General features: G+C 45.4%; 1 protein-coding gene across 1 annotated transcript in view; it reads left to right on the forward strand.

The window, feature by feature from the left end:
- Positions 1 to 17,092, forward strand: part of prkn (parkin RBR E3 ubiquitin protein ligase) — a 1,436,618-nt gene that overhangs the window by 819,263 nt on the left and 600,263 nt on the right. The window contains exon 9 of the mRNA XM_041208007.1: positions 12,445 to 12,560. Coding sequence (XP_041063941.1) covers positions 12,445 to 12,560 — 116 coding nt within the window. The remainder of the gene's footprint in view (positions 1 to 12,444; positions 12,561 to 17,092) is intronic.

Consider the following 17,092-nt stretch of genomic DNA (forward strand, 5'->3'; position numbering starts at 1 on the left):
CGGTGGCAGTGGTGGTCAGTGCCACCAGGGCACGGGGGAGGTCAGTCATGTCCTGGAGAAGCCTCTCCATGAGAGTCGCCACTCTCTCCATGGAGGAGGCATTGCGCTCGGCCATAAGGGTCAACGCAGTGCTCACGCTCCACAGCAACTCCTCCACAATGGAGATCAGGGCACACATATCCTCTTGGATCTCTGCCAGAACCTCCCGCATATCTTGCTGGATGTCCAGCACCTGCTGCCTAATGGATGACTCCAGAGGGTCATCATCAGCCTTCGACTGACCTTCGTCCTGGTCTCCAGCAGTCCTGCAACAGCCAGCGCCCTGGGCACTCTCTGCCTCCACCTGCACCTCAAGCAAGTGTGAACTGCCCTCACCAATGTGTAACAAGATACTAGCCGCTGAACTAATGCCCGCTGAGGTGCTGGTATCTGCACTGGTGCCTGGTTCAGACAGTGCATGTGACAGAAGTGCTTCGGGAGCATGGTTGTCCTTTGATGTCAGGGGAAGCTCCTGTAGGTCCTGCGCTTGGCTGCTTGATGGCAGATCTGAGGGAGAAGAAGTACATGTCACTAATTTAAGTCATGACACTGTGCATGCCAGGCATCATGGTGCCATCGACTTTCAATGATCAATGGGGAATCCAGTCTGAAGGCTCCCATCACTGCTGAGACTGCACAAGATTTTTTGCAGCATCTGAAACTCTCACCTCAGTGCACTGCACTCTTACCTTGGTGAGACACCCCAGCTTCACCGCGACTGGTTGACCTCTCATGGCACCTCTCAAGCCCCAAGGCCTCCTGCTCGTACCTGGAGAGGATGAGGTGATGTGGGGGTCCTCCACCAGACGGCAACCTATCAATATTGTTATGAGATGTCTTCTCCTGAAAGGACAGAGGAGCATTGATTAGTCCACTCTCTACCTGCTGCACCATTGCAGCCTGGCCCACCCCACCTGAGGAGCACCTTGCAGGACACAAGCGAATTGTGGCCCTCAAGGCGCAAGGCACTCAGTCAAAGCAGCCAGGGCTCAGCCCCTTGGCCAGCTCCAGCATCATTGACATTTGGCACTCAGACTTTAACACCCCTGAGCTCCATGAGGGGATGGCCAGCCCAAAACAATTTAACACATTGACTGATGCCAACACTCACCCTTCTGAGTGCAGCAGGTCATTGAAGCGCTTCCGGCACTGGAACCACACCATGTCATGGCTGCTCACCCGGGTTGCCACCTCCTCTCATGCCCTTTTTGGGAGGTGCAGCGGCCTCCTTCTCCCATCTCTGGTGACAGGGGTGACCCTTGTGGCAGCCACTGCCTCCAGGATGCTGGTGAGGCACTCATTGGAGAAACGGAGCGCCGAGTGCCCAGCCAATCTCACCTCCCACCTGACCTTTCCATCTTCCTTTGCAGCCATGTTACTGCTGCAACTCTGACATGGGCAACCTCCCTAGGGCTGCCTGCGCCGTTTTGAACCAGCCGCTGGGTCACCATTGGACCCAGCGGCCAACAGACCCCCGCCCCTGCCCGTCTCTTCTCAGATGTTCTACAGCCAGAGTTCATGCTGGGTTGGCCTTAATTGGCCCACGAGTGTGAAATCGCAGTCGGGCCCCGATCGCGGGTGGCGCCCGCCCCCGCCAAGCCTGCCTGAAGAGAACAAAATTCTGCCCATGGAGAAGAATCCTTCATATTTGCGAAGACCATACAGGAGTTGCATATCGATAGCAATGCGGTATCCATGTACTTATTTGGCATTGCCAACCTATTCACCAATGTTCCATTGAAGGAAGCCATAAATATTTGTGCTGCAGCACTATGTCATGGCGATGTAGACCCGCCACCATTACATGAATCAGTATTCATTGAATTTATGAACTCGGCAACACGCAGTTGAGTTCAGTTTTAATGGCACCATGTATGCCAAATAGATGTTTGCCATGGGATCCCCTCTAAGCCCAGCTCTCACTAACCTCTTTGTTGGGCTCCATGAGAAATGTGTGTTCAATGGAATGACATCTAGCCTCCTACCCCTCGCATATTTCCGATATGTGGATAATTAGTTTGCTATATTTAAACCCACAGCTGCATGTAATAATTTCCTTACATGTCTTAATGGGTTTCATTCTGTGCTCAAATTCACCTTTGAATGGAACAATCAAAGTAACTCCCACTCCTTGATGTACTTGTTGAGAAATCTTCCAGGAGATTCTCTACCATGGTCTACTGCAAGCCTACCTTCACTGATCAATATATGCATTGGGATTCTTACAGTTCCATGCACTATAAGATTGGCCTTACCAGTAACCTCGTAAATAGGGCCCGAGCCATTTGCTCACCATGCATCCTGCAGGTTAGTGGCTACCCTGATCAGATTATTTCACGCTGGATATCATGAAAACTCACAAACAGGCCTAAGGCCATCATTTTCGGCCCTGAAAAGTGCCCAGTCTACCTCAGATTACCCTGGAAGGGCAACAGGTGAAGCTAGCTGTTTCACACTGCTAATATGCAGTAGCAACACAAGTTGTATTCACCATTAACAGAATGCTGCCGTCAAGCCAAAAAGAAATTCTGCCTATCACTCAAATGAGTAATGTGGTATATGAATTTCAGTGCCAGTGTGATACTAAATATGTAGGCCAAATGTCCCAAAGACTGACGGATTGTATCAAACAGCATGTCTTTTCCATTGCTCATAACGGACAACGTACACACCATAACCAACCAGCCTATAATTGCAAAAATGAAAACATAGTGTCCGAAATTAGATGTGATTCTGCGATTGGACAATATTTGCTAAATAATCCTCAGCGTGCTAACAATTATGCTGACAACCAATTTAAGATTTTCAGTCGGGTCCACAGTATGGCACATTTGCGTGTACAGGAAGCTACATATATTAATACACAAGGCCCTGTTCCATGCAGACAGGAAGAACATGTACCTGTTTCAGCTAAACAAAATAAGTGATAGTCATTCGCTGGTTCACCCCTCAAGGCAATGCCTTGACCAATCAAAGTCAAGCTGCCTGGTTTAAATTTCAAACAATGCTTGGCAATTAAGTGTCAGTCACCAGCAACTGGTTCCATGGAAATGTCTCTACCAATCAAGGTCCACTTGCCAACCAATCAGCAGTCTCTTCTCATACAGTATAAATTTGTTGTTTTCCCTTACATTGTATTCTTGCAAATTGTCATGATATATGTAAGATGAAAATCTTTGGCAAAATGTCCCTTTTTTCAGCAATAGCTATTTTTTTTTAACTCTGGTCACTTAGGTAATATAACAAATGCCAACCTGTATGCAGCAATGTTCTAAAAACAATAAAATAACCTTTCCTTTCTGTCTCTTTTTTTCTCTCTTAATCCAACCTATTATTAATCCCTCTCTTTATTTCATGCCCTGTACCTGATTGACATTGATTTCACCCATTCTAACCTACACTTCCTTCTCAGTCTTTCTGCTGTTAATTTCACAATGTTTCAATCAAATTGGTTAAGGAGATATGCAGTTGCTTTCCATTTTCACTCAGCCGTCAGTTGCCTGGTTTCCCTCACTGAGACATCGGGAGGAATTTTCCCAGGCATTTAGAGACAGGTTGGAGGCGGTGGGGAGTGGGGGTGTGATGTGGGGGAGAGGGGCAGGTAAGCAAACTTAGGATAAAATGCTTTGGGCCAGTTTGCCAATGAGCCCCTACCTCAGGTGGCTTTTCCTAGGAGTGGGCTGGGTCCAATACCAATACCAACAACCTGTGGGTCCATGGTGGGAAGCTAATTAAGGTGGCTAAGAGATCAATCTATAGCAGTTTTTCTGAGCACAAGGCAGTTTTGCCAGCATCACACACGTGCTCCCCGAACTCTGTCCCCCCCACCCCCACCCACCACCCCCCCACCCACCCCCCCTCCTCCCCCCCAACTATTGCTCCAGCAATTCAGAGGAGGTAACTGCATAGAAGGAAGTACAGCTGCAGAGGATTTCAAGTCTTTTTAATGTTTACTGTCAAGAAATGTCAAGGCTGATGCATTCCCATGTCAGAGGATTGCCACGTGATGATCTCCTGGAAACTGATATCTCCAATAGTGCTGAGAAAGATGAAATGCTAGCTGCTCCTCTGATAATGTTGGCACCTCCAGTTTGCCCCTGCCACTCCTGCTACTTGCCCCTCAGCAAAGGTCTCACTGGTGACATTATGAAGGCTGCTGGTCACCTTAACAATAGGCCATGCTGTATCCACCCCCTTCCTGGAACTAGTACACTGTACCTAATTGGGCAGTGCTCCTAGCAGCGAATTTTTAATTTGCCGGCCCATATAATATCACACCTGATGTCTCACTGCTGTTGTGAACAAGGTTGGGACCTGAGAAAGGTCCCAATGTCCAGAAATATTTAAATTCCAGAAGATTCAGTCCATTATCAGTCTGTACTTTCAGCAATTCATCGTTACAAAGATGAGCATTATTCAGAAACAAAAACTAAAATTGATGGAAAAACTCAGCAGGTCTGATAGCATCTGTGGAGAGGAAGACACAGTTAACGTTTCGAGTCTGTATGACTCTTCATCAGAACTTCTGATGAAGAGTCATACCGACTCGAAACGTTAACTCTGTCTTCCTCTCCACAGGTCCTTTCAGACCTGCTAAGTTTTTCCAGCAATTTTTGTTTTTGTTTCAGATTTCTAGCATCCGCAGTATTTTGCTTTTATCTGAGCATTATTCAGCTTTGTGTAAGTGGCAGCGCTCTCACCTCTGAGTTAGAAAGCTGTGTGTTAAAGCTCCACTCTAGAGACTTCATTACATAATCTAGGTTGACCATAATGTAAGTAATCCAGTGCAGTACTGAGGGAGTGCTGCACTATTGGATTTATCATCTTTCAGTTGAGGTATTAAACCAAGACACATCTGCCTTCCTTATTTGAAGAAGAGCAGGGGGGTTTTCCTACTCTTGTGGCCAACATTTATTTCTCCATTGACAATATAATCTGGTTACCATCTCACTGGTGTTTGTGTGACCCCGTTGCATGCAAAACAAGTTCTGCATTCCTCTACATTTGACGTCATAGTTGATTACCTTACAGCAGTGAATACACTTTAAAAGCACATCAAAGAACTTTCTGACACCCTGAGATCATAAAACACATAACATAAATGCGTAGTGCTTTTTTTTTATTGTTCTACAAATTTACTTTATTATTATGATTAATAGTAAACAAAACAAGAGAATGAATGCAGAACAGCCATTCCTTTACCATTTCTCTAATTCTATAATTACCTTTGGAAGGTAGATGGGCCAGGATCATATTGCCTTGTGAACAGCTCGAGTTTGTTTTCCATCTGGTTGAGTTGACAGTTTTGAAAAACCTATTCCCAGCAATCCTCCTTTATGGGTTGATTCAAATGGGTTAACACCACTTTAAATAGTGGAAAGAGGAATTAAATATGAATAGATAAAGCACTTGTACACACAGAGTAATTTGCAGAATGTTTGAAACCCTGATATTGTTACTAGTTGATTAAATGTACACCACTATTGTGAATCTTAAGTTTGGTGCACTTTCCAGTGACTTGATCTCACTCCTGTTTAGTGCATGCATAATTGGAATAAACAAGGACACTCATGCTTGGGTAAATGTGTCTGGGGTTTTCAACACCCATTTGCATTAAACTATCCTAGAACTGATGGTATATTTACTCAATCAGTTTTCATCAGAAGATAACAAGAATATTCTCAGGGCTGAGAGGTTAGGTGATGCTATAAGGTTGCAAAGGTTTAATTAAGCTGATATTTTGAATTCAATTAATTAACCAGTGACCTTTCTGTACTCCTATTTAGAGGATCCATCAAAAAATCATTTTGGTTACACTCTGGAGAGAAGCTGACTAAACAGTCAGGTTTAACTGCATCTCAGTCCAGCTCCTCCGACGTTGAATGCAGTCTGTGCCCATGCATAGTGATAAGGCTCAGGATAAGGCCTTATTCTGGAGTGCTCCATTAAGTTACTCGACTCTAAACTCTTAGAATCTTCCTGTTCTGACTTCAAACACTGAAATAAAACAAGCTTTCTCATTCACCTTTTTGTAACATTTTAAATAAGTATTATTACATGTTATATTAAAATCTGTAATTACTAAAATCTAAAGACACTCGACTGCTAGGAATGCAAAAGCAAAATACTGAAAATGCTGGAAGTCGGAAATAAAAACAAAAAATGCTGGAAACATTCAATAAGCCAGGTAGCATCTGTAGAAAGTGAGTTAATGGGCAGAATTGTCCCAGGTTTGCACTGAGTGCGGAAGTGGGCGGGTAAAATGACGTTTTAACCACCAGCTGCAATGGCAGCTTTTCATGCTGTACCACCCCAATTCTGCCACATTAATTATGCATTCCCGCAAAACATGCCGTTTCCATGGCAGCTGGGTTCTCATTCACCTGTCACACCATCACCTGGCCACTTCATCATGCTGGGCGCCATGTTTAAAGTCCAACGCTGACACACCTCTCAGGGCTTCCAGCCCACGGCTGCTGCAAAGAAGACATGGCCTGAAAGGCAAAAAGACAGCAGCCTCCAGGTCCAATGACACAGCCCTCACATGCATTTTGGATGGAGTGGAGGCTCGCCCTGATGTCCTCTATCCCTGCTCTGGCCACAGGAGGGGCAGCAACCTCACTAATCCGGCTTGGGAGGCATTGGCAATGGTTGTCAGTGCCAATGCCCTGCAAAAGAGGACAGCCATCCAGTGCCACTTCAGGATGAATGATCTCCTCCATTCCGCCAAGGTAATTCACTTTTCTCATCACTCTCAACTCACACACTCTCAAGCATCACACATCCACAAGGATCTCACATCTCAAGGGACAGCAGCACTAACTCACACACACCCTCACATCCCCATCAGGCTCATACTCTCTTGAGCTCATGTCCTCATCCTGTCTATGTCTCCACTCACCACACAAACGTTCCACGCAGTGCCATGTGTCCTGCTCACACTCTCTCCATCTGTTTTCATGCAGGAGAAGCTGGCTCACATCAGCAGAAAGAGGTCCCAGACCGGGGGTGAAATGGCCCACATTAAGCCCCTCACTCATTTTGAGGAACTTGCCATTGCCCTGACTGGTGAGGACATGGACCGTGCCTGCAGTGATGGTGAGGTCAGCAGTGAACACTCTTGTGAGGATTCGGCACAACATCATCCCTCTCTCAATGCAACTGTGAGCGCTCTCTCTCCTGCTTTTGACTCTGCTGCCATGCACTAATCATCTCTACTTTGGTTCTCAGGAAGCTCTGCCAAGTGATCAACACCCTCAGCCAGCCAGTCCCTCAGCTCCATCTACATCCTCACCTCTAGCTAAGAGGACACCTCCATTGAAGAGCTTGAAATAAGCAGCCTGGAAGACCCCTCAGAGCGCTCACCCACACGCTGCACCACCGTGGAGACACACACCTCGGTGGGACCTAGATCTGAAATAGGCTCAGGTTCACAATCTGGTGGTCACCGCATGGACGTGTGTCCAAGGCAGCAGGAGGCATGTTCAGCTGAGCTCCCGGCACTTGGAGGCTGCTGGGGAAGAGGCATCTAAGAGGTATGAGTCAGATGATGAGCCTTTGAATTCAGCCTTCCAACTCATTCGGGAGAGTCAACAGAAGACGTGGGAGAATCACGCAGAGCTGTTGGAAACCCTTATCAGAGTGGCATGCAAGTCGGAGGAGTGCGTCTGCCTGCTCTCTGATGAAGTGGTGTCCATATGTGCGGGTAAGGAGATCTCCATGGGGAGGAAAGCAGATGCCACGGAGATCCTGGTCCAGCAGAACACAGAGATGCATGCAGACCAGCACTCCATCATGGTAACAATGGGTGAGTTCCTGCAGTGGCAACATGAGAGAGAAATGAGGCACCTCGACGTCCCTTCAGATGTTCCTACCCCTCAAGGATTGAGGCCAGGCCCTCAGCACCCGAAAGGAGGAGGAGCAGCAGGACATCCCTGGGTCATCCACTCAGGAATCTCAGAGGCTGTCCTTTCCCTCTGAGTCCCCTTTGCCTGTGACCTCCTCAACCTCATCCTCTGTCACAGCAGAGGGAGCAGCTGGCCAATGAGTCATTCAGGAGGAAGAATTGTGTGTGTGTGTGTGTGGCAGGGCCTTTTGGACCCTCGTGGAAGTATTCTCCTATGCATGCAGAGCCTTCACGTGTCATATTCACCTCAATGTCCTGTGCATTTTCAATGCTGCCTGCTGGGATTCGCTTTCAGTTGTCCATCTGAGCTTACCTGCATCTCCACCCACCCACTGATCATACTCCCATGCAGCACCTCATCTCACCTACCACGACTGTCGTTTCACTTTTGATTTGGACAGCATAGTCTGGATTTGGTTTTCGTGGGCTCCCCTGTCTTTTCCCCTCCCCCAGTCACCCATTTCCTTTCCCCCAAAACAGTTGACCCCCATGGCATCACCTTTCACCTCCCCTGTGTGACCCCTCCCCCTACTGGAACCCCCTCTGGAACCCTTCCCCTTGGAACTCCTTACCCATTTTGGACCCCTACTCCCCCACCGGCTCCCCCCCCACCGGAGCTCCTAGTCCACCCTCCCCTCCCCCCCACTTAGTCTTCCCAGCCCACCCCCCAGGCTCCCCTATGCTGCACTTAGCATCCCTCTGCCTCCCTAACTCCCTCAGACATCCTCACTTCTCCCTCCAGCTTTACTTCTTCCTCCTTCCTGACTACTTCCTCTACCCTTACTTCTCCCTCCACCCTTACTCCCTCCCCTCTCTGAACTCTTTCCCCCACCCACCCTGGATTCTCTCCCCCCTACGCCCTTCTTCCTCCCCCCAGACTCCCATCCCTCTTCGCACTCCTTCCTCCTCCAGGACTCCTTCCTCTCTTCACACTCCTTACCCCCTCTGAACTCCTTCCCTTACACCTTCCATGCACCCCCCTTACCCCTACCTCCCCAGTTGCCACCTTCTCCCCTGTTACCCACTCCTCCTCCCCGTACTCCCTCCCCACTCCCAACCTCACCCCACTGACACCTTCATTCCTCGACCCAACCTCAACCCCCCAACACCTTCATTTCCCCCCCTCCCAACCTCATCCCACTGACACCTTCATTCCCCCCTCCCAACCTCACCACCTCACGACACCTCTTCCTCTCCCACTCGATCCTGGACCTTCCTCTCCCACCCCAGTGACCATCATCCATCGTGAGCTTCAATGGTGACTTTCCAACATCAGTGAGCTGCTTCGCAGCAGAGCCATGTCCATGAGAAGCCACCCAGTATGCAATGTATGTTCATGCAGGATCCTGTTGCTGTCAGATTCCGGCATCTTCTGCTCCTCAGATGTACATGATATAAGCAAGGCCCTGGCGGTAACTCCTGACCTCTGCACGTCACAGTTGTCAAGATGTGTCCTGCACAAGCGTGTTTTCCCACTGACTTGGGCGAACGATCCAGTGTGGGGCCTGAGTCCGGTGGGCTGGCCTTATAATGATATGCGGAAGTATTACAATGAGGTTTCCGATGTCCAGCGGCAGGGAACACGGCCCACAATTGAAGGCCTTGAGTGGACAATTGCAAACTGGTTTCACGAAGTCATGAAACCAATTTTTGGCCTTCTCAGCATATTGTCCACTCATGCCATCAAACATGCGTGATGCCAGTGGGCACGGAAAATCCCAGCCAATGTTTCAGATCAGTGACCCTTCATCAAAAAGGTCTGATGAATGTTCTGATGAAGTGTCATTAAACTGAAACATTAACTGTTTCTCTCCACAGATGCTGCCTGACAGACTGCTAGGAATACCTTGGGTCATGTTGAAAATCAGCCACTGATGTTGAAATTTGTTAAGAATGGGTATGCACTCCCTCTGGCTGTTGTAACCTTTGATTATAGCCTTTGAATGGTTAATCATTAGTGTTATTTCTTTGTGAATTCACACTTATCCCTTGATTAGTGAATACTTTGCCACTATGACAGGAAAATAGTGTGTTTTTTTTTTAATTCCTGTCTAATTTTAAATTGTCAATTTGTTTTCACAGTTTAAAATGCAAAGAAAATAAGACTTGCATTTATATAGTACCTTTCACAGCCTCAAGGTATCCCCAAGTATTTACAGGTAATTAAATACTTTTCCTGAAGTGCAGTTCTGTTCAATTGTTGCATAGTTTGGTGTTTGATTATGGGCAGGATTTTGAGGTAGTCAGGTGGGCACAGTGGGCAGGCCCACTGGGAAACAGTCCACTGCCCGTGATCAGCACCTAACCCCGATTTCACACTGGCGGGCCAATTAAGTCCAATGGCGACCCGGCAGCCAGTTTAATAATGGCCCAGGTATGCAGTTGATGGCACCCTGGACACAGGGAACCCAACAATCGCTGCAAAGTCTCTGGCTCGCTCAGCCTGGCTGGCCTCATCTGTACAGTAAAGAATAAAGGTCAGTACCTGCCGGAACAGAGCTTCCGTAAAGCTTGATGTAACTTTTTTTAAATTCATTCACAGGATGTGGGATTCGCTGGCAGAGCCAGTATTTATTACCCATCCCTTATTGCCCTTGAGAAGGTGATGGTGAGCTGCCTTCATGAACTGCTGCAGTCCATGTGATGTAGATACACTCACAGTGCTGTTAGGAAGGGAGTTCCAGGATTTTGACCCAGCGACAATGAAGGAACGGCGATATATTTCCAAGTCAGGATGGTGACTAACTTGGAGGGGAACTCCCAGGTGGTGGTGTTCCCATCTATCTGCTGCCTTTGTCCTTCTAGATGGCAGTGGTCGTGAATTTGGAAGGTGCTGTCTGTGGTGCCGATCAAGTGGGCTGCTTTGTCCTGGATGGTGTCAAGCTCCTTGAGTGTCGTGGGAGCTGCACTCATCCAGGCAAGTGGGGAGGATTCCATCACACTCCTGACTTGTGCCTCGTAGATGGTGGACAGGCTTTGGGGAGTCAGGAGGTGAGTTACATGTCACACTATTTCTAGCCTCTGACCTGCTCTTGTAGCTACAGTATTTATATGGCTAGTCCAGTTCAGTTTCTGGTCAATGGTGACCCCCAGGATATTAATAGTGGGGGATTCAGTGATGGTAATGCCATTGAAAATCCAGGGGCAATGGTTGGATTCTCTCTTGTTGGAGATGGTCATTGCCTGACACTTGTATGGCGCAAATGTTACTAGCCACTTGTCAGCCCAAGCCTGGATATTGTCCAGGTCTTGCTGCATTTGGACAGGAACTGCTTCAGTACCTGAGGAGTCATGAATGATTGTGCTAAGCATTGCGCAATCATCAGTGAACATCCCCACTTCTCACCTTATGATGGAAGGAAGGTCACTGATGGAGCAGCTAAAGATGGTTGGGCCTAGGACACTACCCTCAGGAACTTCTACAGTGATGTCCTGGAGCTAAGATGACTGACCTCCAACAGCCACAACCATCTTCCTTTGTGCTAGGTATGACTTGGACCAGCTGAGAGTTTACCCCCTGATTCCCATTGACTCCAGTTTTGCTAGGGCTCCTTGATGTCACACTCAGTCAAATGTGGCCTTGATGTCAAGGGCAGTCACTATCACCTCCCCTCGAGAATCAATTATTTGGATGACCTAACTTGATGACAGCCAGCACTGTGATCTGGAAGGAATGCTTGGCTGCTTACAAAATAGCATTGGGTGGGGAAGGGGGGAGGTGATGGTTGAAAAAGGGACTTTTGCATTGGGAGGAGGTGGTGGAAAAAGTGACTTTCACATTCGATTTTAGATGGGTGCACCAGTGGAACCTAAGAGAAGCTTGCAATAATCAAGGCATCCTGGGTAGCAAATTGTACAGCTGGTGGTGCAATGCCGTCATTACCTTCTTCCTCCTCAACTTCCTTATCCTGCTGTTTGTTTTCTTCCTCTGATTCCTCCGAAGAGGCTCTATTCTCTGTGCCTTGTACCTCCAGCAGGTCCATACCTCTCTGTCTGGCAATGTTGCATGGAGCGCAGCATCCATGGCCATCCTGGAGACACTGGTTAATCTGTACTGAAGGGCACTTCCAGATCCGTCTAGGCACCTGAAGGGCACCTTCAGAATCCCAATGGCTTGTTCAATAATATATCTGATGGTGATGAAAATGCATCATAACCAATTTTAATCCCAAGGTACCTTCTTCAGAGAGATTAGGAGAGAGAAGAAAAGGAAAATTCAAGTGGAAATCAATTAATGCAGTGGTCAGTATAAGTCAGCTATTTATGATTTGGTTGAGAAACTACATGTGGTGTATATATCATCATTCTGATATATTTAATGCAATTGGTAAACTCAGTTGCTGATCACATTCAATGTTACCAAATTAGTACCATGGAACATATACAAACGGAAATTATAAAATGACTGATGGATTCCAATCTCTTAGCCTTAGTCAAATAGGAGTAAGATATATGTTATTAGTTATAATGTGCCCCTAACCTGTGTTTATATTTTACAGGAGTTTTACTTCAAATGTGGAAAACATCCAACCTCTGAGAGTGACACCTCAGTGATTTTGAACTTAATTACTCCAAACAGGCAAAACATCCCATGTATAACCTGTACTGACACTGTGTAAGTATAATGTTTACCTACTGCTTTCTTGACGATGGAAGGGTTTTGATTGAGTAAATGAGGAAAAACTGTTTCCACTGGAAGGAGAGTCAGTAACCCAAGAACCCAGATTTAAGATAATTGGCAAAAGAAACAGAGGCAAGATGAGGGGACTATTTTTTACACAGCCAGATGTTATGATCTAGAATGTAATAGTAATTTCTAAAAAGAAAGTATAGATATCAAAAGGAAAAAATGCAGGGCTATGGGGAAAAAGCAGTAGGCTGGATTAATTGAATAACTCTATCAAAGGACCTACATTAGGGTGATGGGCTAAATGACCTCCTATTCTGTATAATCCTATATTAACTAATTAACATTGAAAGGAGCAATGGAAAATGGAACAAAGCGTTGTTTTATATTTTAACTGTGTAAAATTGTGCCCATATTGCATCATGTTTGCGGTAGGATCTATTTACCCAGTGCTAACATTGCTCATCTTAATGACCACAACATTTAAAAAAAAGACAAAACTATACCTCAAAGAATTTTATTCTTTATTTTCTATACTTTCAAAGGAAGACTCCCTTGGCTGACCTTATGACAATTTTGTTGGCCTTGAAGAGAATGTGTTTCGGTGTGGATTTATGCCCAAAACAAAATAATAACAACCTCCTTCCTAAATCTGTGTATAAATGCTTCTGTTTTCAGTCTTTTCTGCATGTTCCTCCATGCCTCAGTCCCTGGATGCTGATCTTGTTGAGTTGTAGTGATTTTGTTGCAATTACAGCCAGTGGTTAAAATAAAATTCTGACTAATAAAAGTAAGGAGTGGCTCCTAAAATAACTGCAAATATTTGACTTTGAACAACTTCCATTTATATATTTAGATATATCGTGTAATAAAACCTCCCAAGGCGCTTCACAGGAGCATTATAAAACAAATTGTGACACCGAGCCACATTTTACCATTACCAGGGTTTTACCAGTCTCCAGAAGGCAGGCTGGTAGGGAGTCCAGTAAAATCACAGGGATCTGGGTCAGATTGGCTCCCTGACATTCTCCCACCATTGGGGCATTTTACGGTTGGCAGGACAGGATGCAGAGAGGTTGCCTGCCTCAGGGTGTGGGGTAGCTGATTTACATAAGTAAAGGATCATTTAATGTTGCCATCTGCATTTTGCCGATGGCCTGACACCCACGAGACAACTGTGGGGAGGCTGCCAGCTAAATTGAGACAGCCTCCCAGTGCAGCCCAGGAGGGAAGGTCTCATGAGCCAAAGAAGAGGCCATGGACAGAAAAGGAAGCATCCATGGCCCCAACTACCTCCCTGAATGAGTTTATCCTCTGACACTTGACACAGTGACTTTGATTTTTAAAAATTATCTAGCACAGTTCCAGAGGTCTCCTGCATTCCTCAGCTGTTGCAACCTCTCCAGGTGGCATTGCTGAGGCTTTAGAGCTGCTAGACCTGCTTTTTGGCTGACAGCATCAGGGGCATCCTTAATTGGAAGGCGAGCTGCTCACAGCTATGGTAAAGTTGTCAAGCAGGCCCCACTGCTGAGTGGGGACTCAGGGCCTGCTTTTCACCCTGACATCAGGGCCCTGTTGCCCCTTGTCAAATTCAGCCCATTAGGTCAGATGGTAAAAGTCTTAACCAAAGAACTATGTTTTAAAGAGTATCCTTAAGGGAAGAAAGTGAGGTAGAGAGGCAGAGAAGTGTAGGGAGGGTATACCAGGACTTAGGGCCTAAGCAGCTGAAGGTGCAGCCGCCAGTGGTGGAGCGAATAAAATCTGGGATGCACAAGAGACCAAAATTCAAGGAACAGATATCTTGGAAGGTTATGGGGTTGGAGGAGATTACAGAGATAGCGGTTTAAGATTTATCTGATGTCGTCACTGAAGATCAACAGCAATTAATGTCTGATCCAGACTGCTTCACTCTTGAATAGTTGCTGTGCTTGCCAATGGCATCTCCTATAGGATTTTTTTTAACTGTTTTGTTTTACTTCTATTATTTGATCAAAAAGAGTACAGTTTTTCCTGTAATATTTGCTTTCAATAAATTGTTTTTAATGTTCAAAATGAGAACTTGAAGTGGCTGATGGATAACATAAGTTCAAAAACCTTTGTACCTTGGTTCTTGCTCTTACTTTAGGCTGTAATTTTGTCTGCCTACTGTCTCATTTTTCAGCATGAACATGGCAATAGCACTAGCAAAATGAATATTGAAATTTACAATATGCCAGGTCATCCGCAGAGATTCACCCCATGTATACAGCTGTGCTGTTGGCAAAAGGCAAGGGCCTGATAAATATATTTAAATGCTATCCAGACCCAATGCTGTTCCTGCTACTTCCTCAACCTAACAGATTATGGGGAATTTACAGGCTGCCAGACAGCCATTTCCAGCACTTTTTAAAGGGGCAACAACCGGTTCAGAATCACTGCAAAAATGTGTCAGTTGCAATGTTTTACTTTGGTTTATAGTTTACAACCAAAATCTTTTTTTGCATTTCCAATCAAACCACTTCAGAGTTATATAGTTGATTCAAAATGTGACACCAGGGATTAAAGTTTAATGGACAGGAAGTATGATCAGGCAAAGAAATTGTCAGAAGCTTTGTAAGTATAATAGATATAAACTTCATGTCACAGCCATGGTAACTTTCAGGCATGTCTGCCCCTGTGCACCTCTCCTTGATTTACCACCCTCATTAACATTAAGATAGCTTCTAGTTTCTTCAACTAAAGTTTTCCTCCATTCTGAGAGTAATGCTTTAGTTTTTTAAGGATAATGTAGTTTGTTTGTATGTAAGTTTATAGGTGCTGTATGTCAGTAGGTCGCAGAGGAACCACTGTGCTTTGCTTCAGTTACTACCTGCAGTTACTCATTTCAGGTAACAATTGCAATCTGATCTGATTAAGGCTCTTAAGTTTCCTGTTCTGGATATTTGCTGTGTTTAACAAAATGGACATGACTCCCTGAAGAATGACAGGCATGACTTGCATGGTAAATCATGGTCCTTTGTGTTATTCTAATATTCTACATTTGTGCATATTTCTCAACCAAAAGCTTTTGTTGCACTTCCAATCAAATACTGAATACACCATTTACACTGTCAATGACAGACTTGCTGCCTTCACTGTGGTTTTATCATCTGCCTGGCCACCCCATATATGTCAATTCTGTGCTCCATTACTGAGGCCATACGGGCTTGGAGGGTTTAAATTGAGAAATGTGCATTGTGCTGTTGCCTAGCATAATTCCATTTTGACAAAGTAACACTTAAAAGGCTAGGTAACAAAATTGAGGCTCATGGACATGAAGAGTCAGTATCAGCTTAGATTTTAAGAGAGCATGGTATATGATTGTTTTTCTGAATGGAGGATGGTAGACATTGGAATTCTCCAAAGATCCATGCCGGACCAATGCTTGGATTTTGGAATACAGAGTAATATTTCAAATTTTGCTGATGATAACAAATTTGGAGGTGTGGCAAATAGTGAGGGTGCATAGATCTTGCAGGATATACTGAGAGAGTAGCTGACAAAGTATATGGGAACTTGGGCTTCATAAATAGAAGCAAGCAGGGAAGTTATGCTAAACCTTTATAATCTGGTTCGGCCACAACTAAAGTATTGCCTCTAGTTCTGGTCATTACATTTTAGGAAGGGTGCTTTGCTAACTAATTTCTCAGTATTTCCTGCTATCTTCAAAGATCTGTGCACATGAATCCCCAGTCTCTCTGTCTCTGCACCTTCCTTCGAACTGTGCCATTATGTGTAACGTGCACCTCCCTCTCCCTTCTGCCAACATGCATCACTTTACACTTCATTTTATCTTATTCCATCTGCCACTTGTCTGCCCATTCTGCTAGCCTATCTGTGTCCTGTTGAAATCAATTGATATCACCCTATTTGCAACACCTCCACTCTTGGTATCATCATCAAAATTTGAAATATTACTTGGTATTCCAAAATCCAAGTAATGTATATATATCAAATAAGCAGTGGTCCATGTACAGATCTTTGGGGAATTCCACTGTCTGCTATCCCCCATTTTCACAATTATTTATCATGACTCGTTGCTCTCTTCTGCCTTTTTATAAAATCCAAGCTGTACTGACTCTCCTATATCCATGAATCTCAATTTTGTACCTTGTCTTTTATGTGGTACTTGAGAGGGTGCAGGGGAGATTTACTAGAATGGTTCCAGGGATGAGGGAATTTAGCTACAAGGTTAGTTTGGAGAAGTTGGAGTTATTGTCCTTGGGGAAAAGGTGGTTGTGGGGAGATCTGATAAGACATATACAAGGTTATGACAAGTTTAGATAAGGTAGTCAAAGGAAAGTCGTTCTCATTAGCTGATGGTACAAGGACTAGTCATCACAGATTTAAGGATTTGGGCAAAGGATATGGAGGAAGGGTTATGAGGAAGAATTTTTTCACAGTGAATGATAATGACCTTGAACCCATTGTCTATTAAGTTGGTGGAAGCAGAAATGTTTGGAATTTGGAGGGAATTATATAGGCACTTGAGGGAAATAAAT

This window comes from Carcharodon carcharias, chromosome 2, assembly GCF_017639515.1.
Source record: "Carcharodon carcharias isolate sCarCar2 chromosome 2, sCarCar2.pri, whole genome shotgun sequence".
NCBI lineage: Eukaryota > Metazoa > Chordata > Chondrichthyes > Lamniformes > Lamnidae > Carcharodon > Carcharodon carcharias.